This window comes from Arctopsyche grandis, chromosome 2 (assembly GCF_051622035.1).
Source record: "Arctopsyche grandis isolate Sample6627 chromosome 2, ASM5162203v2, whole genome shotgun sequence".
Lineage (NCBI taxonomy): Eukaryota > Metazoa > Arthropoda > Insecta > Trichoptera > Hydropsychidae > Arctopsyche > Arctopsyche grandis.
This window is the reverse complement of record NC_135356.1, coordinates 24,532,699-24,559,985: the sequence shown is the minus strand read 5'-3', so window position 1 is coordinate 24,559,985 and position 27,287 is coordinate 24,532,699. Positions and strand designations below refer to the sequence as shown.

General features: G+C 33.2%; 1 protein-coding gene across 1 annotated transcript in view; it reads left to right on the top strand.

Moving 5' to 3' along the window:
- The window catches only part of LOC143922425 (dipeptidase 1-like), a 254,552-nt gene that overhangs the window by 89,033 nt on the left and 138,232 nt on the right, over positions 1–27,287 (top strand). Inside the window, exons 5-6 of the mRNA XM_077445648.1 lie at positions 14,770–14,926; positions 24,162–24,216. Of these exons, the coding sequence (XP_077301774.1) occupies positions 14,770–14,926; positions 24,162–24,216 (212 nt within the window). The remainder of the gene's footprint in view (positions 1–14,769; positions 14,927–24,161; positions 24,217–27,287) is intronic.

Sequence of the window (27,287 nt, the reverse complement as noted above, 5' to 3'; positions counted from 1 at the left end):
GATTCCGTTTTTCATTATAGATTCACAGCAAACAATGGAAAACAAACTCGAAGCGTATCTCAACTTTATCTTATTGATGGTTTATCGACGTCGCTCTCGTGGGGCTTCATTTTCTCATATCAAAAACTCCATTTTCAGCTCGACTGTCGCGGATCGTTCAGAATCTTTTATGCCAGTTTCGTTAGATAAACGTCAATGGAAACTTTCACATCTAGCTCCGTTTTAAATTTTCCTCCGCCACACAATTCTGCGAGAGCTCGTTGTCGGAAAATATCTGGGGGCGGTCATTAAATTTTCCACCGCGAGAAAAAAAAATACAACAACCCGTTGTGGCAATTTACTGTGAAAACGGTTAGGAATTTTTTTTCCATAATGAGTTTTCGTACCCCTGTATAGACCTACATTGCGTAAATTATTGTATTACGCAAAAAAATCTCCCTCTCCCGCTTAAATATCACCATTTAAAAGATTTTTCCTTGGATAAAGTCCAATTTTTCCATTAATTTCAATATTTTATTGTGTTTGTATTTTACAACGAAAAAAAGGCGGCGAGAACACTTGTTGCTCTTACAACTTAAAAACTTTATGTAGACCGTCTTTTTAATTCGTCGGTCTCTTCTTCGTTTAATAAAAGTCAAAACTTTATTTGGTTATTAATTGCCCTCAATATACAACGTAATTCTTGTCTCGTAACTTAATATTACATGTTCCACTTGTTAAGTACTTCAAATTATACGCCCAATCTTCATACATTTTAAAATGGATTTATATATACAGATAAAATATATTATTATTACTTCATTTAAAAAACAACATACTATTTTGTCAAATGTCACGATCCCGATAAGGTATTTATTATTTTATTTTAGTATTATAATATATACATAATATAAATAAATAATAATAAAAAGAATAACAAATTAATGACCAATGTGACCTGACAAGGTTGCCCCAATGCGTCACACCAGTATTAAAAAAGAAAAACAAGAACAGTAACAAATTATAAATATTTCATCTCATTCAAATAGACTCGTGTTGAATCTCATGAAACTGGCCAGTTCATTAACATGACATCAAAGAGGTTCAAATGCTCATCTACCCCATTGAAAAATGCTGATCTATCATTTTGTGAAGCTAAACGGTAGATTTTTTTAAACTACAGACGTAGCCTTTGACTCATTATTAATTTTATAAAACTTCTTAGTTTTTCTTGACACCATTTGATGCCAATTTTCTTAGAAAGATATAGATTTGCGCATACTTTTGAATATTTATTATACATAAATATGGATTTAAACATACTTATGTATATTTGTGGTTCTAAAGTATTTGGTTTTATACCTATATTTCAACTGTCATATTACATAATATTGTATTTATATAATTTAATTTGGGAAACAAAATCGAGAAACGGTGTCAATTTTGACAACTTATATGTATATACCGAACTATGTATATTTATACACGGGGTGACATTCAAAACACCACAAGTAAAAAAAATATAACAATTTAATGAAAATCTGAATCCCGATATCTCAACCCGGCATGCGTTGCAATGCCACAATAACGCATGGAATTCCCGTTCCCGTTCCCGTTCTCGTATTCGTTCCCGTTCCCATTTGTTGGAAAAATACAGGCAGCGAGCACATTTTAAATTATTCAATTGTTTGTTTATTTTACGCCTAACAACGCAGGTCGCGACGCGAAAACATTTGAAATTATTGCGTTGCAATGCCATTCATTCCCGGTTTTCCCGTTTCCGTTCCCATTTTTTGGTGATATTTTTTTACAGTAAGCTTTCTGGAAATACATAATCCTGAAAGTTCCATCGTAATCGGTTGACTAGTTTAGGAGCCTATATGAGACGGACTGACAGCCGAACAGACATTCAATTTTATATACATACATATGTATATATGTAGATTATATAATTACACGAACAATTAAAGAAAAAAGCAAAACAGGAATAGGTGCTTTGTTTAATTATAATAACATATATTGTTAGACATAAAATGAACTGATTTTTTACCTGTACATATGTATTATATCTATATGTATATATATATTCACATATGTATGTACCTATATGAAGCTTGTGATTATTCTTTTGTATGTATGTAGTGTTAAAAGGGTCGTTAATGAAATATTAATCGATTCCATGGATTTCCAAAAGGCCTTCGTATTATTATTCGAATAAATTGAAAGTATGCTTCAAGTTTGTTCGGAACAAAGAGCACATTAAATATATTAATTACTGCAGGAAGATTTTAAGCACATAAATATGCTACGGTGAATGTTATAAATCCGGCTATAATAAAAACCGCTTAGTTTGATAAGTACTAATAATAATAATTATTATGAACATAATTTATCCACTTTTTAATCTGATAAGCCAATTATTATTAATGATAACCAGTTTATTACATCGACCATGATATACATATACGTACTTACAATCGAGTAGTCCTCACTAATATTTTATAGGTACATAGATATCTATCACACACAATATCTACACATGTACATATATCATCATCATCATTATCTAAAGCCTCTCACAATGTAACTGCTGGATGAAGGCCTCTCCAATACCCTTCCACACGGAAATGGTGCCTCCGCTTATACATGTGCCCCTTCAATTATCCCTCAAGCCGATTACCAAATCAGACTGATAATTTTTTTTACATGTAATAGAAATTATTAATTTTATAGACTTATATTTTTACCTCAACCGGAAGTAGTAATTTTACTCTATTTTTTATTGTAATTTTAAGAATTAAGAATAAAAATAAAATTACGTATACTTAAAAAATACGCGCAATATAAGATTGATTCAAGTTTTATGTTTATTCTAAATTCATAATTAAAAATAAATTTATCGCGGAAATTTCACCAAGAGATTTCCTCTTATTAAAAAAATAATTAACAGCGTAGTGAAGACAGCTTTAATAAACTTTATATTGTAATATGCATGTATTTAAATAAGCGCAAAAATGTACAACAGGCATGACCCAAACAGAAATACTAATTCCATAGATATTGAATACAATTCAATTACACACATGTATTATTTGGTCTTAGTTAATTATATACGTCAGATACGTGTATTTTTTCTACAATATTTAACAAATTGATAACATTAGCTCACTTTTCATCCAAATTATATGTGTATTTTAACTGATGAAGACACCCCCCCCCCCCGTTCACCCGCATCGAAATGATGAATTAATTTGTGTGGGTGTGTGTCTTCGTGAATGTATGTATGTGTGTACGCCCCCGCGCAGCGTATCTGACGCTGACGCTATCCGTTTCAAGTTAGGCGCGCTCAATATCAAGAGCACATGTCAGACGCTTCACACCCCCCACTTTCCCGCTACTCCGCTTCCTCGCATCTCCTCGACACAATCGATCGTCACGCCACATCCCTATGCGGATGCTTAAAATTTACTCATTGGCTAGAATGTATTGTCGTTGCTTCAATTGGTCAAACGTTTTAGTCCACGTGGACCACTTCACGCTGGTTGGTTGTGCGCCTCGTTCGCGTGTATTTATTTAATTAAATATTTCTAGGCACAGCCTACACTCTTAGCATTCTAAAATTTGTTTTTTTGGAATCACAAACATACATTGTGTCCTTTATATAATCTAATAATTTATAATATATATATATATATATATATATATATATATATATATATATATATATATATATATATATATATATGTATATATATATATATATATATATATATATATATATATATATATATATATATATTATAAATTATTAGATTATATACTAGTTTTTTTACCCAGCTTTGCTCTAATCTAATTATAAATATTCATATGTTTTTTTATTAAATTTATTTGAAGCGACAATAAAAATCGAATCGTCTTCTTAGAAAGTCGTTTTCGATTCCCAACCAAAAATACTTACATACATATATACAAAGTTTCTTTCAAAATTATATATTAGATGTGTGTTTTTATTTATTTATTTTTATTTGCTTATGTATGTATTTGTATACGTAGAATTTGAAGTGTGAAAACAAAAGTCGCGCAAAAGTTATAAATTTCTCCGTGGCCGCGGACATTTGAATATTTCATTTTCAGTCTCTAACACGCTCACGCCCTTTTCCTCTGTTATTTATCCCGTCTTTGGAGGCAGCGTTGGAGCGAAGCCCTGAAATAAAATAAAAATTCCCGTGGTGAAAGGAGCTTTTTGCACCGCCATGTGCAATAGCCGAGACGTGCCCCAAATATCAAGCGTTTTCGTGGCTCTTTTGTAAATGAAATACCTTCTCGTCGTCGCAGATAAAAATGTGTAAGAATGCTCCCTCCGTTGTTGCCGAAGATTATATTAGGTGTCACACACCCACCCACCCACCCCAGACTATTTTCATATTCACGGGGGGAGGGACTTCCCCAGTCTTTGTGTATTCGTATGCATTAAATACATAATTTGTCAGGTGTGCGAAATTTATTATGATTAGCGGGGCACGTGAACAATTCCGAATCACGTAGACGACTGCACAAGACCGTATTCATTTCGAAATTTAATTTTGACGTACAACTATATATATATGTACTTCCATTAGCGAGAGTACATATTTGCGGTAGTCGCGACGCGAAACTACGTCGCGTGTAAAATCATTATAAATTCCGAATAATAATACTCGCATCCTTGAATAGAGCAAAGACGACACATTGTTATAGTAATAATCAGTTGGTTTATGGTAAATTGAAGGCAGCTTGCAGCTTTGCGTTAAAGTTATGCCCAAAAATGTATGAAATATTGTATGATATAAACGACTGTAATTATAAATATGGTAAATCATTAAAGTCGATTAATTCATTTACCGAGATTAATAAAGATTCAATTATTATAATTTACGTAAAATTTACATGCTTTCGCATTGAAGACTCCAATTGGCCAATTGCATTTTGTTTCAGTTTCGTATTGAATTTTGGTTATGAAATACAACATTGTTCTTGCATATAATTTGACTTTTATATTTTGTTAGTTTTGAGTTCGTGTTTCCAATTTTGTAATATTTACATTAATAACATTTTAATATAAAATACGTAAGTTTTTGCTATTATTTATGTATTTATGGAATACGTGTATTTTTTATATTATTGGAAATTTATATGTTTTAGACGATAAAAGTATTGTCAATGTCATGTTTGGACAGCTAAATTTACAGTAATATTATTAAAGACTTTGCGTTGAATCATATTGTAATAATATTATATAGATAAATCTAATATATCATTTCGAAAGAGACTTTGTAAGGTTTTATGTGTGTAACTATGTAAAGTTTAAAAAAAAATGAATATATTCAAATATTTTTTTCTATCTAAATGTAGCAATCTAGAGTCAGGCGAAAGTGTCAACCAAAGTTGACTTAAAAGAATGAGAGTGAAAAAAGTAACTGTCACCACTGTTCAAACATTAACTTATTTCAAAGTCAGCTAGCTCCCCGTCTGTCATTGAATTAAAAGTGTGAGGCTAGTAAAAATCGTTTTAAAAACCATCAAGAAATATTTTAAATTGAGTATGTTTGAATTATCATCATGTACAATCCATGTACATATGTATGTAGTGTTAGATAGGTGAAAGCGCCGTCCAAACTTGACTAACCTGAAAGCTTAAACCGTCACAAAACCTGAAAGCCAAAACCATAAGTTACAGAGGAACAAAATCTTTTCAAGTAAAAATACCATCCCTACGAGTGTTGGCCCTATTACATATAATTTAATACGCGGAGAGTTTTCTCATCACTTTCACTTGAGAACAATCATGGTATGGGCTGCCGTTCCAAGTCATTCCCTCCCACCTGCCTCTCTTCCAAAACTATACATATAAAACTTTTTCAACATATGTTTCATATAAATATATGTAATTCAGATCGTAATTCTTGGCTTTCCATATATTATACTTTCAACAGATAGTTAAATCTGCATCTTTTCGAACACATCTTGTTTTTCCTAGTACCTATGTATGTACATACATATGTATATATTAGCCAGCAGCATAGCTCGGTCGTTAAGCTTCTGCCTAACACCGAGAGGTGCCGGGTTCGATCCCATGAGCTGACCTCGATTGAAAAGAATTTTTCTGAGTATATCCGTAGTGCTGCTGGTCAGACCTGGATATTTGTGACTATGGGTCGATCGTTTCCTATCAGAGTTTGCCAATTTCTCGGATTTCAGTGTTGAAACGGTTCCCGATTAAATTGGCTAAAAACCTTCATACCCACTATGTCACCACTATTTGGGTATGATTAATGTACAATAAAATTTATGTACAATTCAATATTCTCGTTAATTTGCGATATTTCAGTGTCTCGTAATTCAGCGACTTGTGTACTAAAAATGCTGTATTGTTTGTAATTGGCCAGGAAGGCGCATTGGGGTTTACCTTTAAGGCCTTCCTGGTATAAAATGTAATAAAATAAATAAATATACGTAAGTATATTTTCAAGTCATTAGAATATTTTCATATTAAATACTGATTTCAATGGAAAGATATAATATAATTTAAACATATTTACATATATACTGAGTATTTCTTTACGTAATAGACTCGCCCTATCTCCGAGTATCGTTTTTAATTCAAAGAGTGAATTGATTTCCGGAAATCGATGAAGGACAAAAACTCGCGTAAAATAAAAGCACGGCTGAATGGTTATCTTGGCAAAATAATGTCATGATATTATTTTAGCAGAATGAAAATGTACTAGAATTATAAAATATCCGTGAGAAAACGTAAACTTTGCCAAAAGGATATATTTGTTATACCCAATGTACATACATAGCACATTTGTGGTGCTCACTGTAAATGGAATATTATATTTTTATTTATGTTTATTATTATTTTTTGTCTCATTATACAACTTTCTTTTAAATTTTATTCTGTATGTGTGCCTATTTAAATAAAATAAAAAAATAAATAAGAATTTCAAAAAACTTTCAATTCCTTCGAATTTATATACTGACATGCTAAATTTGTGTTTTATAAAGTTTAATTCATTCCTGAATTCTGATCGTTTTGAATTTTTCTCTGTGAACATCGTTGGATTTAACAATGGATTTATTTATTATGAAACTACGAACAATTGCGAGTCTTCTTAAAATTTTTTCTCTGGGCTGATTTTAAAGTCATCACACCAGTTATAATTTTTACTCTGCAATCGTCTTAAATATTCATTAAAATTCAGAAATGAATACCTTTTGTACATTGTATTGGCAATAAAAAAGAGTGAATTTGGAATTTTATTTTAAAATGTGTGTATTGCATTTTGGTATTGTTATAAGTTTATAACAATACCAAAACTTAGCTTAATTGTGAAGTTTTGCGCCCTTGCGCTCTAAGGATGCGTACACAGTACACGTATGTGTTTCAGTTGAAGTTTATCTTCCAGTTGTATTATATTTTGACTAGTTGCAATATGTTCCATCGAAATTGGTACCAACTACCGCTATTCCTTCTAACCCACCTAAGTTGAATTCATATGGCGAATTACATTCCAACTGGTCAAAATATATTACAACTTAATATACAGTTCAACTATAAATTGGTACCAGGTAGAATGGAGAGGTTGAGTTTTTCTGAAAGCATCACTCGACTAGTAAGTTTAGTTCAAACTTTTATTTTAAACAACTTTCTTAGACTTATTATAATACAGTACTTATTAACTTTATTCGTAAAAACTAGCAAATATTAAGGCATTATTGAATCCTAAAGCATTCGTAAAACCATCAGAGCTGTCAAAACTCAACTGCTAACATATATTACAATGCAAATACATTGTTGAACATGTATAATATTTGCGCTTGTGGAGATATAATTTTATATTCGAGTTGTATTCGAATATGAATTACCTGAAATACTAGTTTGAATATATATATTGCATATATTGCAACTGTAACATATGTATGAACAAAATTCTGAAATATTTTTCTAACATTTCACAATATTGTAGCGTGGTTTCCGAAATCTGTAGTTGTAGAGGTAGTTTGTTGTTGTTGATCCGTCGACCACCTAGCTCCAAACAAATCCACTGAATATTTGTACACAGCGTGTACTCTCAGTACAGAGAGATCATTGGTCGATGAATCGCGCGACCTTATTGGCCGTTGTATACTTTTTGGCGCGAACGCACGATCAGGCGATCAGTGACGGCAGACCAATGATCGACGAGCACCAATTACCTTATATCTACGTTACAATATCAAGAGACTCTAAAATGTATATTAGATTTAAATGTAAATCTATTTGGAACTTATTTAATATCAGTTTTCCCTATTTATTTCATTGCTCGAAAAAGGTTCCCGATCACTTGGCTAGATAGATGGCTACATTTGTATGTGTATATAGTGGACTTTGATCTTGTGTGAGAATATGGGACTACCGTAGCCGGATATTGAAGAAAAATGGGGTTGGAATAATGTGGGTGTAAAGGTTGATTATCGATGGGGGTAGGGGATTCATAGGCCCATTGCTCTTCGGACGATCGACTCGCTCGTTTCCTTTTCATTTGCTTTGTGTATTATTTTGATCAATATTTCAACGGCACGTCGTCCGGCTGTCCTTTATTGTCGGTGGGGTCCCTTAGGCGTGTCCTTTGCACCCTTCCACCCACTCCTCTTTGTCATTCTGTCATGCTTTTGTTCAATCGAAAATACCTGTTTTTCGTCCTGTCACGCGCTGCGCACGGCCATATATCCTGAAGCGCCGGCATAAATCATATGATGTTGCTTATATCCTTTTCGTTCGGTTCGATGGATTCAACCTACTTTGCCTGTGCGAATTTCCGCTCTTCTTTCCGTGAATCTTTCCTCGGACCGATCCTAAACGGTGACGGGATCCACAGGTGGAATTTTCGCATGCGATTGCCTGATTTCATTTCTACTCCACCCAAGTGATCGATGCGCTTTCATTTATTCATTTACTAGTGATGGACTTCAAGGAAAATTTCATCGGGTGTATTATAAGTAGAAACTACCTACCTACCTACATATGAACAATATAAAACAGCAATAGACAAATTAATTTATTAATTTAATTAATTTTCAGTACATGGCGCTAAATGCTCATGGCACTATTTTCCAAGAGGAAGTATTGATAGCAAACAATATGTATGTATATATGTATGTACATATATAGAAGTCTTTTCTTGATTCTACCACCCAAACCTTACAGAGTCTCTTTCAAAATCATATATTAGATCTATTACGAAGTATAGATCTAATATATTCGTGAGAAAATTAAATCTTGAAATTTTTTCTACTTGTTTGTAGAAAATTATGGAAATTTTCATACAAATCTTCAATACAAATTTTCACATTTGTTAATATAGTTTTTTTTAAGTATCCTTTTTTTAAAATGAAGTTTGTCTTAATATATGGCATATCATAAGCAGTTTGGAATAGTGGCTAGCATATATGCTTTCAAACATGGTGGTCATGGGTTTGAATCCCACTGATTGCTGCTTTCCAGACGAAATGGGGATTTTCTCATTTTATAAAATTCACCAATTTTAAAAGAAAATCTTGAATTAACTCACCGAATTAGTACTGATCATCTGTAATTAATAACTGACCAAATTATTTTGTTGCCTAAATGATATATGTATGTATGTATATGTACTTTCGAACGATACTTATATATTATATTATTTAACTAAACATAATGACTTATTTTTACATATACATACATATGTAGTCAAATATTATTTTAATTAATAATTAATCAAATATTATTTTAATTAATAATTAATCAAATATTATTTTAATTAATAATTAATCAAATATTTATTTATTTAAGAATACTCGGAAGAGACGGCAATCTCGATGGACCCAAAAATATTTAGTTGTTAATTCAATTTATATCATGATATTACAGAAAATCGTAATCATATGTATTGAAATAACAATCACATTCAAGTTTTAAATAAATAGCAATTTATGACTTTCTCCACATATATGTACATATATACATACATATGTAGAAGAGGGCTAAAAGCATTTCAGTTTGTTATTCAATCGTCTTTTTATTTTTTGTGAAATTATTGTGTATATGTATGTATCTATAATATATGTATACAACTACTAATTGATATGTACATGTATACAACTACTGTATATATGTATACAACTACTAATTGATATGTAAACGTATATTACAATATACCGAGGGTCTTTGTTGTGTATCATTTGAAGCAATTTACATACATACATATGTACGTAATATGCATCTGTAATTACCAACGAAGATTGTAACTAATCGAGATTATGTATTTTACTGCAAAGAATTTCAATTCATATTTATTTATTACAATTTCGCCATAGTGAGATTACAGATTACCTTCAGATCGTAATTATAGCTAATTTATTACAAAACATTGAAAACTCATAATCACATGTAAATCTAAAAAATACCTGACATCTATGGTCAGATATTACAAACATCGTATATATACTATTAATAACAATTTTCATGTAACAATACGAATTTTTACATTTGATAAACATCCACAGAGACATCTATGGTGAGAAATCTGGCGAAATCTGAGATAAAACAATAACTCAAGGTTCGCAACAGAAAATTGTGAAGGAAATGCCAATTTTACAGGAACCATTTCAATGAAAATCAGAAAAATTGGAAAATTCTGATAAAAAACGATCGACCTCGACAAACCAACGTCTAGCCAACAACGAAACTCTTAGTGGGAATCGAACACGTGACATCAAGCACGAAAGAATTCAATACTCACCACTAGACCACGATGTTGGTTATATGATTTATAGTTAATTAAAAAAAATGAATAACGCGTTTTGACTCCAAAAATGTTTCAAAGTCTTCTAAAACAACAAATTTCATCCTCTCCAGTATTTTACGTAGATTGTGGATTATTTTGCAAACCATGTTGTAGCCACCACTTCACTCTCGTCTTCAAAAAGCCATTAATTTCAGTTTTCTCATACGAGATAAACAAAGAACTAGAGGTAGCGTAAATAACATGAAAATCAAGAGGCAACAACGTTTCAAGCTAATCACAATTCAGATACGAAACCAAATGTTAATGCAACCTTTGAAACCAACGATAAATCAGATAATACTAACACAAAGCGCCATAACTGTACGATGCAACAGTGTGACTAAAAAATATTAGAGTTTACGATCAAATGGGATGAAATATTGCTCAATTTCCTATGGGGGAAGGAAACCGATGAAAAATTTATTACTATATTTTACGTGGCCGTTAAAATAATCAATTTTCTTCAATGAAACACTATTTATATAAATTGTTGGCAATTTTCTTTCATCAATGCTAATGAAATTCACGAGTTTTCATTGTAAAGTTCGCTTTTTAACGGAGACTGCGCGCTTTCGGCTCTGAAACAGTCGCGTCTCGTCTTTGATTCGAATCGTTAATTTTATTTTATCACCATTGCCATTTATATTCTTTAAATTGCTCAAATTTGTATAAATTTTATTCAGACGGAATTCAACGTTCTCTGTCAGATCGCACCGTCCTATCATCATTTTCATTATTCAATTCAACTCTCACTCCCCCATTTTTCCCCCTTCCTTTCCATTTCTTCGGAAAAATTCCCATAAAAATACGATTCGTCCTTGCAAATCTCGACGTCCAGACTCAGAATTCCCCATTGAAAAATTTATCGAATATTCCCGCATAATTGAACGGGTCTATTTATGCGCTGCACTTCGAATGAAAATGAATGAAAATCCCTAATGCATAAATATTACTTAATAAATATTATTCATACTATTTTAATACAATTTTAAACCATAAGCGTTGTAATAAACAATCAGATTGGTAACTTTTTGCTTAATTTGATATTTAAACTTAAACGTATTAAAACTGGCGAGAATGGGAGAATTTTCATGCATTCCGTTTTGCATATTTCATTATTTTCTGCACGAACGCGCACACGAGATTTATTTTATGAAACGTTGAGATCAAAATTGAGTTTTGCTCTTATTTTGAATTAAATTCTGAACGCTGTCATTATAATACAACTTTTTAATGACATTTGACAATTTTGCTAAATTTGAATAGTTTTATCGAATGAAGCTAGTTTACATGAGTAATTTCAATCTACTGTTTTCGACCATACATATATACATATATCGTTCATTTATATTTTTGTATACAATTTATTTTTATTTTATACAACAAACTAGGCTTAATATAAAAACAAACTGTTCTCAAAAAACATGCACACATGTACGATATTTTATTTAAAACGATTCTACTTATTAAATCTTAATTTTTTTTATACTTGTACATACATTAACCACACCAAAAATTACAAATATTCTCAATTTAATTAAAAATCTATACCAAACTTGATAATTTTATTAAAGTCAATTAGCCATTATGTTTAAATACTTTTAATTAATTATTGTGATGAAAATTTTCAAGAATAAATAGTCCATAGATAAAATAAACGATCAGAACATTTGGGTCAATAGAAAAACTGTCATTAATTATGATCGTCAGTTACATATATATAATATGTACATCGTTTGACTAGTACTATAATTTAGTAGTTGAAGGTAAAGTTTTTTCAAGGTACATATAACGCTTATTAAATGATTTTTTAAAAAAAATTTCCAATTTATGGAAAAAAGTTCTGGTGAATGAATCTAATAAAAGTATTTTCTGGTTATTTAATTTAAAAACTAATTACTAAAATTTAATGGCCTTTTTATTTCAAATAAAATCCTTGTAAAAAGTAGAGAACTTTTCAATCAAATATTTATAATCGACATTTTTTTTATGAATTTATAATATATGTGTAGCGACTTCAGAATAATTAGCCTAATGAGTCACACATTGAAGATCCTACTAAAGATAATACAGGGCAGAATTTACTCACGGTGTGAAGAGGCGATTAGCAGAGAGCAGTTTGGGTTCAGACAAGGCTTGGGTACCCGAGAGGCCCTTTTCTGTATGAAAACACTACTCCAAAGATGCAGAGAAGTCCGTAAACCTGTGTACATCTGCTTTATAGACTTTGAAAAGGCCTTTGACCGTGTCCAACACGCTCGCCTGATGGAAACATTAAAAAATATTGGCCTGGATGACAGAGATGTCAGATTGCTACGAAATATTTATTGGAATCAGACTGCAGTAGTACGTGTCGATGATCAATTCACTGATGAGATTCCTATAGAACGGGGCGTCAGGCAAGGATGCATCCTATCACCTACTCTTTTTAACACCTACACCGAATCCATCTTCCACGATGCTCTCCAAGAGGCGGAGGGCATCAAGGTGGGCGGCGAGACGATCACCAATATAAGATATGCTGATGACACGGCACTAGTCGCTGAAAATTTAGCAGACCTGCAAAGATCTCTAGACCGTGTACATCAAGAAAGCAATCGAAGAGGTCTGCGCATAAATCTAAAGAAAACAAAATTTATGATAGTAGATAGAATGCAAACAGACACCGGGAATCTAACCTTGGATGGAGAGGTGATAGAAAGAGTAAAAAGATTCAAATACCTGGGTACCTGGCTGAATGAAGAGATGGACCCAGATGAAGATCTAAAAATCCGCATCGAGATGGCTAGAACAGCATTTGTAAAAATGAAGGCGGCCCTTACAAACAAGCATCTCAATCTTCATACGCGGTTGAGATTCGCGAAGAGCTACGTCTGGACAGTATTACTACACGGATGTGAGACGTGGACTCTGAAAACCAAGATGATCAGCCGCATTGAAGCTTTTGAGATGTGGGTCTATAGGCGTATGCTGAAGATTCCGTGGACCAAAAAGATATCAAACGAAGCTGTCCTCGGCATGATGGGGAGAGGCAGGGAACTTGTTTCTGTCATCAAGCGGAGAAAGATGGAGTACCTCGGACACATGATACGGGGTCCAAAATACGAATTTCTCCGTTTGATAACCATGGGGAAAATAGAAGGAAAAAAATGGATTGGCAGGAAAAAGTTATCTTGGCTTCGAAACATGCGCATGTGGACCGATATGAGCGCCGAAGAGCTGTTCCGAGCCGCTGAAGACCGATGCGGATATATTCAAATAATCGACGAGGTGGTCGCCAACGTCCGGATGCGGACAAGGCATTAACAAGAAGAAGAATTATGTATAACCAAATAAAAAAGCAAAAAAAAATATTTTGGACAACGAGCAAAACATGATTAAAATACATACACTATTTGCTTATACGTATAGGAAATATAAGTAGGATAAAATTTTTCTTTAAAAAATCAAGATGAGGTACGAAGCCTCAGATATACCAAAAAAGCACAAATATTGTAAAGCTTTCTGATTATAATAAATCAAATTCTGTTTTCTCCCCATATATTTTTTTTTATTTTATTCATTTTCAATTAAGATGATTAGTTAGTTTTTACTTTATCTGTTATTATTAAATGCTATTTTTTATGTTTATGTATGAATGTATTTATGTTTATGTTTAATTGTTATTTTGTTTTTTTTCTTTTTTGTGCTATATTTTTTGACCATTGTGGCGCTTTAGGAATTCCTGTTATGCCACAATGGTCTGTTTAAAATAAATAAATAAATAAATAAATAACGGCTCATATGTACATACATACATATGTAGATAGTTCAAAGGACGTACTATTACAAGATGTGGCTAGATTTAACTGAAATGTACTTCCTTTCAATTTGAATCAGAAATAAATATATTATTCTCAGTTGCCTTTTCATTAACTAGTTCTTTTTTTTTTGCATTTTTCAGACATATTGGAATCTCACAGCGCTCGACCAAGGAAGATAGCATCTCTGATAGGAGTGGAAGGTGGTCACAGCCTGGGAAACTCCCTGGGAGTACTGAGGACCTACTACGAGCTAGGTGTGAGGTACCTCACCCTCACACACACCTGCAACACACCATGGTAAATCATTGAAGTGAGAGGGAGAGAAGGAGAGAGAGAGAGTCGACCCTCATTGCCCGACACCCTTCCCGAGACCATCGATCAATCTCACCTTTTACATCCCCCTAAATAACTCTATTCAACTTTTCAACGGTGCAATCTTTCATTTGATCCCTGTCCATTCATTTTTTCATTCGTTCGAATTTTTCGCAACGTTAGCACATCCCTCACTTTGTACGCAGTGATCGTTAAAATTAGAGTAGCTCACTCGAATTACACATTCGGAATGTAAATACATACATATATTTATTTTACTCGTGTCACCTGCATTTTTTTATTGTTTTGTTTTCGCCAACGGACTTTTTGTTTCGCTTTATTTTTATTCGCACACACATATTAATTATCGCGAACGTCCGAAACAGCACATAACCCTTATAAATTAAAATAACCCCAAAGTATTCCGCGCGCTTTGCAGCACACACACACACATACATATACACACTCAGCTTAAGTTTCGTTTTTGTTTTCGTCGGTATATAAATATTTACGACCCTTTTTAAAAATAACTAATCCGCTATTTTGGCGAAGATCTTTTATTATTTTATTTTTATTTTTAAAAAACCCATTTCCGGTCTCGCGAAATGTCGAAATATTTCTCCGGAATGTGTGATATTGCGCTTTTATTATTCACGGAAAACACATGTACGTATTTTATGCATCCATATGAATATTACGAATATACGTACTATACATACATACATACATACATACATATATACATATGTAGAAAGCATTTACGGTGTGACTTTTCTTTCTCCTGTTTGTTTGAGGACTATATATGTTACAGTAAGAGTGGAAAGCTCGCTGATGTATACATTGTCTAGTATGTGTAGATATGCATCGTCAAATCATCTTGTAACATTGTGTACGGGAGAATGAACCTAACCTAAAATCGTAGGTAATACGGATGTATTTCTAAAACTTATACAGTAGATTTAATCTTGCTAATTACTGTCTCTATCAATCCAATTTCGTATTAATCCAAAAACTGTTTCTATTTCGTATCATAACAGTAAATTGGTTATTTGAATACATTGGTTTCCATTCTTGAGCATAAACCAGCTTATCTGTCAAACTTTGATCAGCTGTCAAACCACTCAAATTTCATTTATCAGAAAATTTATCGATGTACATACAGTGGCAAATGTATAAATTTGCTAGCCAGCATATACTTTTTCTAGTAAGATTAATTTCTATTAAATTTAGCTTTAGCTAAATATTAAAGCTGGTCAATGCACTTAATAGACATTGTATACATCCACGAGATTTGACGCTTTTACTATAACATATACATATACATATATGTATGTAGATATACTAGTGGATTTACCTGGCGTTGCTTTTCAAGTTTTTTTTAAATTTCTTCAAAAAAAAATCATTGACCATTATCCTAGTTGGATTATCATGAAATAGTATACCAAATTTAGCGATTCTGCATACAAACATTTGTACCAATATTTAAAACACTGAAATTACAAAGCGGAATTTTTTTTAAATACTACATACTTACATACATATCCCTCGATTCTGGTTTCCGTGCCCTTACAAAATAATAATTGCATGCTAAAAAGATAAACAAGATGTGTAGATAACAATACACAATACAAAAATTCAATTTTATAAACGTACATACCTACATACATACTACAAATGGATTGATATACTTTGTTTGAAATTTATTAGAGTTTTTATTTCATTCGAACGACTGAAACATGAAATGCCTTTCCGGTTCGATAATCAAATTAAAATTGCGATCCATATTAAATTTCTACCTACATATGTATATATTTAAAATGTATCGAAGTTCAAAATTTGCGTCCCTGCATACACCTACTACATAGTACATTATTAATGTATATGTATATACTTTGTATTTTTGTTCTGTATGAGGGAATCTCCGTCGAGTTTACGTGTTCATTTTAGCGTAACAAATTTCATGGCGTAACGAAATATAATCACGTAAATTCAATAAATATCAAATTGCCATATGGCGTTAGTCGTTGACTCGATGATGCCTCAGTGGAAACGAGATAACGGTATCCTAAATTAAATGCGAAATTTATATGCGTACATTACAAATTCAACGAGTTCTTCTCGTTGACGAGTTTTCAAAACAATTATTATTTATTTTTATAAAATATATAAAGAGCTTCAAAGCCCACCTTCAGCCTATGCTAGGGTACCCTGAGATTTTTTATAAAATTTGCTGGTCGTTAATTGAAAGCTGCGAATTTGCATAGGGCACATACATACATATATCTACTTAGATAAATGCACGTTGAAATTTGAATCGACACGTATCGATTGAACGCCTTTATGTATACGAGACGGTGAATCTAAAATTAACAGTTATCCAGATCTTGCTATAATCATACAAACTGATACTAGGTTTCAGTTTGATAGGATCAACATTGTCCAAATTATCTCCAAAATACACGAACACAGATACTTTATTACTACACATTTTCTTCTATACCATTAAAACTTGATTTGTGATGTCAAACTCTTGAAGTCAAAATCAAGAGTTTGAATTTCCGCAAGATTTTAAAACATCATCTATTGTTACTTCGTACAAACATACATATGTACATAGATGAAGTAAACATTTTATATTAATCACAATGATGTTCATTTCAAATCACATACATACATATATATGTATATACATACGGTGCCAAAAGAGTCTATAATAATAATATGACAACGTGTACTATGAATAAAAAAATTGATTTCAATTGTGTGTCGCTTACCAGGGGTTGTTTGTTTGGATTTTTTAACCCGATCGATGTTTCTTTTTATTTTTAAATTTAAGGGGTTTGCTACAAATCCCTGCAAACGACGCGGCTGCATGCTCATTTCGATTTCGGTATTTGACGTCTTGATGAAATTCGCGACTGTTTGAATTTAAGCATGTATGTACATTGAATTGAAGCAAAGACGAGATATTCATTGTGTCGCGCAGATGACATTTCAATGTGCATTGATGATTGGCAATTATTAAACTTGAGTTGGATCTTTCGGGCAAGTTTAAAAAGGCAAAAGTCGAGACAAAAGTATCAGAATCACAAGACGAGTAGAGAGGTATATATGTATATTGGGAATCTGTGCGAGCAGTACTTGCGGCAAAATATATGCGTACGAAAGAGACATCCATACGTTCGACATCAATACAAGTTCGAATGAACATGCGGTCAAACAATAATAGACGAACAATACCGAAATTGAAATGAGCATGCAGCCGCGAGTTTTGCAGCGATTTGTAGCGGAGACATTGAATTGAAGACACGTAGAATGGTTTACAATTTACTGCATTGACCGGTGGCGGACTGGGACTGAAATCAGTGCTTGCCAGGAGTTTAAGTCTAAAAAAAATGTCTCCCCCCCCCATATAACAAAATAAAACAAATTTAGGTAGATTTAAATCGCTGGTTGATGATGAGGCAAAAGTTTGAATTCTCGACAGGGCGGATCTCTTGGCTCGGAAGCGAGGCTCGGTCGACCCACTCTTTCCTGTGATTGGCTACTCTTTGCAATGCCAATAGTATTGCCGTGCCCTGAATTAACTCGACTTTTACCTGATTCAATACTCCGACATATACTGCCTGGTTCGCATATAATTTCGGACGGTTGGGCAGCGTACATAAATATTCCGAATTCCGGTAAACGTGGTTCACCAGGATAATTTTGTGGATCCAAATGATAGTGAAATACATACGCAAAATATGGATGCGTGTGAAAAGAAAGATGAAGCGTCAATTTGGCAAAAGGCGTGCCCGTTTTGATTCATATTTAGATGAATTTGTATTAAACCACAAACGAATGCGTGTATATTCCATTCGCAATATGTGGAATCTTTCCGTACGCTGCCCAACCACCGGAAATTATATGCGAACCAGGCATAAATTATGTCCGAGTATTTCATCGGGTAAAAGTCGAATCAATTCAGGGCACGGCAATACTATTGGCATCCAAAAGAGTATCCAATCACAGGAAGGAGCGGGTTGACTGAGCCTCGCTCCCGAGCCTAGAGGGTCCGCCCTGTCGATAATTCCGACCTTTACCGATGATGAATCGTCCTATCAAAATTGTTTTAAGTAATTCAGTATATATTATTCACGAAAATTTGTTTGTTCCCATTTTTATTTCAGTAGATAGTTGTTACATATACATACATAATCTTGAGGTTGGAAATGGGCCCGTGCATAAGGGCCCGGGCAAATGGGCCCATGCAAATGTTGAAAACTTACATTTCGACCATTATAAAAAAACCGATCCTTGGGCTGTAAAAGCAGGTATTAGTTGTTTGTGTATATCGTAAGAAATTTTTTTTGTTAAAAAAAAACCCAAACTTTAGGTCCCATAGTGCAATATCCTGTAAATTTTTACACATGTAAAATTAATTAGTTAAAAAGTTAATATAATTTTACCCATATTTTCTACAAGATAGTGGGGCCCACTTTCCAACAGGCAATGTCGCTCGTATGGCCAGTCCGCCACTGGCAGTGACAATACTGTATTCGTTGAATCAGAGGTTATGACTTGACTCCTGACCCAAAGCGCGCCGTTTATTGTTCAATTGTTGTAAATGCTTTGTTAAAGGTTCGCCGAGCCTTTTTTTTGCACTCTAGCTTTCTAAATAGAGCCAAACCACCCCGATTCCGTATTACGATATCCGTAGTCTAGTTATCACTCTCCGAACGGAGTCTGATGTTGTGACTAACTGTCGCATCAACATGCGATTAATTAATACAATCGATTCTTATCGACTTGTTATGAACAATGACTCGCATTTTTGTCGTATCGTAAATATCTCACTGCAAATAATTATTTAATGTTAAAATCGACGGCTTTTCAGAAGAACGCTCTATATGCATTGACCGAGCAACAGGCTCGGAGCATTTTTTCGACAGTTTCACGAAACGAGCAGCGTACACACACATACACACATCCATTCGCATATATGCACATTCTGTCGAAGCGATGCGACCGCTTTACGCATATAAATATGTAAAAATATTGCAATCAAAATTCAGTGTGTTTTTCCAACGATATATGTGCAATTTCGCGTTAATGGCTCGGCCACATTTGGCCCGACATCGACAATCGATTCGAATAATTTTATGCGAGCACGTTTTCATACGTTCCAGTTACAAACGCGTCGGTCGGTTTTCGCCGTGGGTTTTCGGCCCGAAAACCCCATAATAGATTCGCTCGAAACCTCCATCCCCCACCACCCCCCAAGTATCCACCCGATAAGGGATAATATACGACATTTTTATGCAAGTCGGTCGGCGCTAGTGGCGTCATATACGCTCATGCCGAATAATGCGATTCGAAAACACACCCATACACTCTCCACATGTATCTATGCATGTATGCAAGTACATATGTACATATGTGCATACTGCATCCGTCGTTCTTGGTTGATGATTCAATTTCGTAATGCACCTGAGTGAGGTATTGCGGTTGATTAATTACCGAAGTGCGCCGATATTTAGACGTTGGTAAGCATTACTGATGAATCCATATATTTACAAACATATGGATGCTGATATGTAAACAATTCCATAACATATCATATTATCTGCCATTGGCCAGCTTGTTTGCCTTAGTTTAGCGTGGAATAATATTCTAAGTGTGCATATGTGATTACAGTATAAGAACTAATTACTTTACACGTGTACCTACATCAAAGCGATGTTTCAATGAGGAAATTATTAAATGATATAAATCCATCAAATTTGATTTTAGTTCAAAGGTAATTTTAATTTGATTGTAATTTATCAATTGTATGAAATACATGCCACCCACGTGCGTAGATATATGTATAATGATACAAAAATGTATATATTTATGTATTTAAATTTTAGTTCATATGAACATGTGCCAAAAAATTTATTTGCGAAAAAGTATTAATACAAAATTTTAATATATGTACATATGTGCATACGTTATTATTCTTTGAACATACATATATGTATGTACGTAAATACGTTTCTGATTTATTACGATTTCCGAAATGCATAGATTTTAATCTTTCAAACTGTTTTTGATTACGGTTATCCGAAATTAGAATACAATCTCATTTAATTCATAGGTAAAATGAATTTGTTATAAGTAAAAATAGCCTAAATCTATTAAGATCTTGTCTTAGATTTGCAACTGCATATTTGTGTAGCTATGTATTTATTTTTTAAAAACAGAAACAAACAGTATTAACATTTGCCTTTCTGTGTTAAAAAAATCCGCTAGCCACTGTGCTTGCCAAGTTAAATATGTGTGTTAAATAAGTTCAAATAATGCAAAACCTGCCAGGCTAATTATTTTAATTAGCTATACAAATCATTTCATGGTGCTTTTTAAATGTCGAATTATATAAAACCAGTGCAAGAAATGAATAAAATCTCACCCTGACCATTGAGCGCGACGCGTACTGAATTCCCCCACTCTCTCGTATCTGTGAGGCACGTGTACAAAATAATTATTTCTCTTGATATTGATCAATTTTGTTATTTCGAAATGACATAGTTCGAATCATAGAGGTTTTGATGAGGAATATTTAAAATATGAAGAGAATTGGAATACACGAAATAAGAATTATAATTGGAAAAATAAAATAAAATAAAAGTTCTAGTCACTCACTATCTGATACAGTGCGACAAGTGTTAAAACGTACATAAAATCACTTTTATACTAAAAAAGTTTCTAAAAATAGATAATAACAATGAAATAAAATAAAAACAAATAATAAAAGCTTTGAATAGTGGAAAATGTGGAATACTAAAAATAATGACTAGGAAATAAAAATTTAGACCAAGAGAAGGGATAACAAAATGAATCAATACGAGGTGAAATATTGTTAAGAGGAGAGCAAGATCTACAATTATGAGATAGGTACAGGAATAGTTGATATAACAGGGATTAATGTGAAATAATGAAGGATTACAGAAGGATCCGATTGGACGTAAGATCTTGCTTAAATAACATAATCTACAAATACATTTATATGTATGTATATACGAAATATCAATAGATTAAATATTAGGAGCGTAAGAAAATTTGACTGATTTGTATTCAATATCTGATTTTTAATCTAAACACGTTTGGTTGATTTTTATTTTCGGTCAATTTCTTGATCCTTTACTTAATGCAATTAGAAATCAAAACACATTTTTTCGCCTAAAATTAGGACTAGAATAAAAAGCAAGACGGGTCAGAATGCTAAATGATGTTTGAAGTAGGATTTCAACGAAGTAATTTTAATTATAACATGAATCTTATTTTATGAATGTCATAAATCCATATCTTCTGACTTATGACGCGTCCGTTTTCCCTAACAAATATTTATCTCCTTTGAATGCGCCGCGTTTAAATCCGATACAAGATTTCCATTTGCAGAAGGAAACAACTAGGTCACCAGCTCGACACTGACGTTAATTGTTGCTCTCCCTTTGAGTCGATTTTCTTACGGATTTCAGCCAGCGCAAAGCCCGTCTCAAAACTTTCGATGTAAATCTTTGCACAATGACAAAGCAAAAAATATACTTATTTATTATGATGAAGCTCGCGAACAGTGGGGCAAAAAAATATATAACCTTTTAATATTCACATGAGAGGGTTTCGAGGGTGCGATGAGTGTGTACAATATACAATATACGTGTACGGAGTTTCAGATGTGCGCTCGTCCGTAAATTTCATTTCATTAAATGCTTTGAAAAACGGCAAAAATATTCGTCGAAAATTAGATTCGGCTGACGTTGCCGAAAGAAAGCAATTTTCCGGATTCTAACACAACGTCTCGAATTTTCCACTAGGAAATTTCGCATTTGTCTCGGCCCGGTCATGCCGTTGCAAATCCGGTAATTGAAAACTCCCGTACGCGAACTTTTCGAATTTTGCAAATAATGCGAAACACAATTAGGCTACGGCGGCGTGAAACTAGTTTCAAGCTGTAAATCGCCAAGTTTACAGCGGCAAACCCTGTCCTCCATTTTCCCACATTTTCACTGTGTTATAGCTTTCCGAAGCTCACTGGGCTATGAAGGGTGATTCTGGAATATACACACACAATGCACGCACTTTACAAAGTTGATAATATCTTATTTGATCCACTTTAACTCGGTGGACAGCCCTCATGAGTTATATTTAACATTCACGATTTCAGAAATATTTTTCGTGAAATATACATATGTACATATAAGCCTTTATGATTTAAAGTGGCATAATTCCACTTCTTAATTTCTAGAAATATCGTTTCAAAAATCATCCAATAAAATCTAAATTTTACAAGTTCCTTTATATGTACATACATACATATGTATGTATGGGCATACATGCATTAAAAGAGTTGCCGTATTTGAAAGTGGCCGAAGTCTAATTTTCAGTTTCAAAAACACCAGTTCTGTTTGTCTTAATTCACAAATTGTTATCACCTCTTTTAATTCGATATGTCTAGAACCTCGGAAACGCAGAATAAACGTATTACAAGCCACGAGTATTTTTAAATTCTGTTAAAAGTGAAACATTAAATTAAATGTTTTACGAAATATAATTCCCGAAATCAAAAAAAGTGGACTAATGCCACTTCCAAATATAAAAGCTGTGCGTAGCTTTGTCGAAATTAATCAACATTATTATAGATCGCAAGCGGAATAAAAATATGTACATATATGTGTTGCGTAATTGATTTATCATTTTTAGTATATTAGTACAAAAGTGCATTAGTACTTTCTTATTTGGCTTCCATGTTAATCGTTATAGTATTACACATATCATTATTCGGCTGCACGCATCAATTATGTTATTAATTTTAAGTACAAGTACGATTTTATTCTTGAAGAAAAAAGTATTTTAATATCTCGTAATAAAAAGAGGAGTTCATAAAAATCTTTCATATTAGACCGCTATTTATTATACCTATGTATATACTCGTCCATGCTATGATTAAATGAATGCCAAAAGCTATAACAAGAATAAAATTTCGTTTTAAGCTCAAATCTTTGCTGAAATTCTTCGTTTTTTGTATGCAAAAAATATTAAAATCCCCTGTGAAATAAGTAAATAAAGTTTCTGTTTAAAACGGTCTGAGATCGAGCTGTATTTCAAGATTAATTTTATTTTTCAACCAAATATATTGAAATTATGTGCATATAATATACATTTACATATTATAATTCAATTTCTGTTTTTGTTTTAGGGCCGACTCGTCTGGTGACAAACCAAATTTAATGGGACTAAGCCCCTTCGGTGAGGTAAGATTATTCTAAATACATACATATATTATGAACAATTTATCAACATCTTGCATAGTAAAACGATTTCCAATATAAAATTATAAAAAAAAATATTTACAAAAGAAATTTAAAGGTTCGAAGCTAACAAACAATGCAAAATATATTTCAAATCCTATACTTTCTACCTAACTATAATTTATATTTAATTAATGTAGCTTTTCATTATATGTATGTATATTGCGAGATGCAAGCATCAATAAAAACACACATTGGTTTGCAGCCTCAATATGTATTTATGCTGTGTACAAATAAAGGCGTAATTTGCGTTTTATTGCAGTTTTAACTGTCCGCATATAAATATTTATATTGTTCAAGTAAAAATGACATACATGCTTATGTATATGTATGTACATTTGATATTAAATGTACATACATATACATAAGCATGTATGTATCCTTAGTATATGTATGTACATACAATATATACATTTGTATTTCATTTATACCTAAAATTCGTGCAAAAACAGCGAGCAGGTATATTGTAAGCTAATAGGACTAAAGAGATTTTAATAGTATTTAACAAATATACAATGTATGAGCATCAAATATTCATTTTATGCTAGCGTTTGTACTTATTTTCGTACACTTGGCAAATGCCATTTTATCTTTTTGATACATGGTTTACTTTATTTCATATGTACATATGTACAAAAATAATATTTTAAAAATACGTAACATCACTCATTTTGTTCGAGTTTTGTTTTCAAAATATATATCTGTAGTCAGCTTTGATTTCAATATGATCTCTTCTTATTTTGCATTGCATTTTGGTTCCTTTTCTTACTTCAAAATGTTTCAAATTTTCAAATGTTGCCATTACGGGTTTCACCTCTGAGCGACATTTGTTCATATATAAACGAAACTTGTTCATATATAAATTTGAAATCGTATTCAAATAGTAAGGTTTTGCCTATTTGACGAGGAACCGTGTCAAATATGAAATCAGATAAATTGACAAACTCTGCTAGGAAACGATCGACTTGGAGTCATGAATATCCAAGTTTGATCAGCAACACTGCACAAATACTACGAATAAATTCTCTTCAATCGACGTCAACCCAGGGCTTGAACCCGGGATCTCTTAATGATTAGTATTAATGTAACCAACGAGGTTTACTGCTGGTTATTTTATTTTGGAAACTATATACAATACTTCTGTACATGTGTACGTATGTACAATACTTCTGAAAATATCTTTGTAAACATCGTTATTATGTAAGTTTGATACTAAGACATTAAAAAAAAGCCTATAACAATACCAATTTATCAATTAGAAGCAGTTCAACAAATTGGAGTATTCTTTATTAAATTTTGCCCGCCATAATTTTGGTAGCATAATTTTAATTTTAAATGTTTATTATTTCTTGTTTTATTCCTTTATAGTTTCACCTTGTGCATTCGCAAGACCTTCCTTCCTAAACTCTTCCGATCGCTTTGAAACTTTTTTTTATTTTGCGAAGTTTGGCCTCCAATAGAGATTTTAGTTGTGTCCACTATGCTATGATAATGAAATATTATCGCAATAATTTCAAGCTTTTCATTAGCTTCACTCTGTTAATTCAGTGACATTCCTGCCCGTCAAAAAATTGTGACCTGATTTTGAACCACTCCCACTCTTTAAGTCGCTTTGATATCTTACCGATATACGGGGAAAAATTGAAGTAAACTAATGTCTCCGACATGAAACTAGAGTAGTCTAATCATTATCGAACTCATTAAAATTTAAATTGGAACCTTGTGACAGATCGGAGCGATGACAGCTCGCTTTCCATACGTTTCTTTTTACGACCCCTTTACAACTAATTGAAACAGTAGTAAATCTACTATTTTCATTCTCATTTACTCTCATCTCATATAAACTTAACATTTTTTATACTTTCTCATATCATATAAACTTAACATTTTTATACAAGTTTTTATACTTTCTCATATGTATATTACAGAATAATTAGTTTCCTTTGTATGCTCTCTGGACATTTTCTGTTTTAAATGCCAAAAAAGTTACTCACTTTAAATCTTTCGCATACCACTAAGTGTACGCATACCAAACTTCGGGATACATGGCTCTGGCATTATTATTTTATGAGATGCAAATCATCCGCCTTGAGACACATACAAATTATACAATTTTTGTTCCCCCCCCCCCCCCTCCCCATTGTGTAAGTCCAAATGTAAAAGCGTAACAGCGTGATAAGTTAAAAAGTTTTCGTGCATCTATCAAATCGACAAAGGTTGAAAAGTGGGTGGGGAGTGCAAGCTGATCTGTAGGGTGGGATCGAGAAGGGGATGAGGGTGAGCTTGGTTTTCTCTGCGGCATCTCGCCGACTCCCCAGAGCCCGTAGAACAAAAACTGCGACCCACTTTTGGGTCTCCGGAGAAAATACAGAATTATCTCGGTGGGTTCGAATCGAATCGATCCTGATTACACGTTCCGGTGGTCGCGTTTTTCCCATAGATTCCACCACCATCATCCCCTTCGACCTCACTACCCCCTCCCTCTCACTTCTCCTCCCATCGTCCTTTATTTTTTCGGCGATCGACCGATCCGTAGTAAGTCCTACCACGTCAGTATGCATATGTATCCTCATCATTTATTCGACTTCTTTTATTCATGACTCCTTTCACCCTTTCCCGCCACCCCTCGTCCTATACCATTTTCCACTTCTGGGTACGCTCTTGTTCCGCGGTGGGGATTTTTTGACTTTTGCGGTTTTATAAACTCCACATACGTGCCCTCAAACACGGCGCGCTCGAAGGGCAGACGGAGCTCGCATGAAAAACTTTATCCCCCGCTCGCGGCCTCCCTCCCAGAGATTTTTCCTCCTGCCCACCCGTTCGCATAAAATTTTTCTATTGATTTTAGATTAAGGTGACTCGGTACACGTACCGTTGGGGAGTGCTCTTGAATTTCATGAGCTGCCCCTCTCTCTGCCTCCTCCGATTCTCGCTTCGCATTTGAATAATTTCTCGCGAGCGGTAACCGCGCGCAAGCTCTGGCGCTCTCTCTCATGTCAAATTTTCGGCATAAA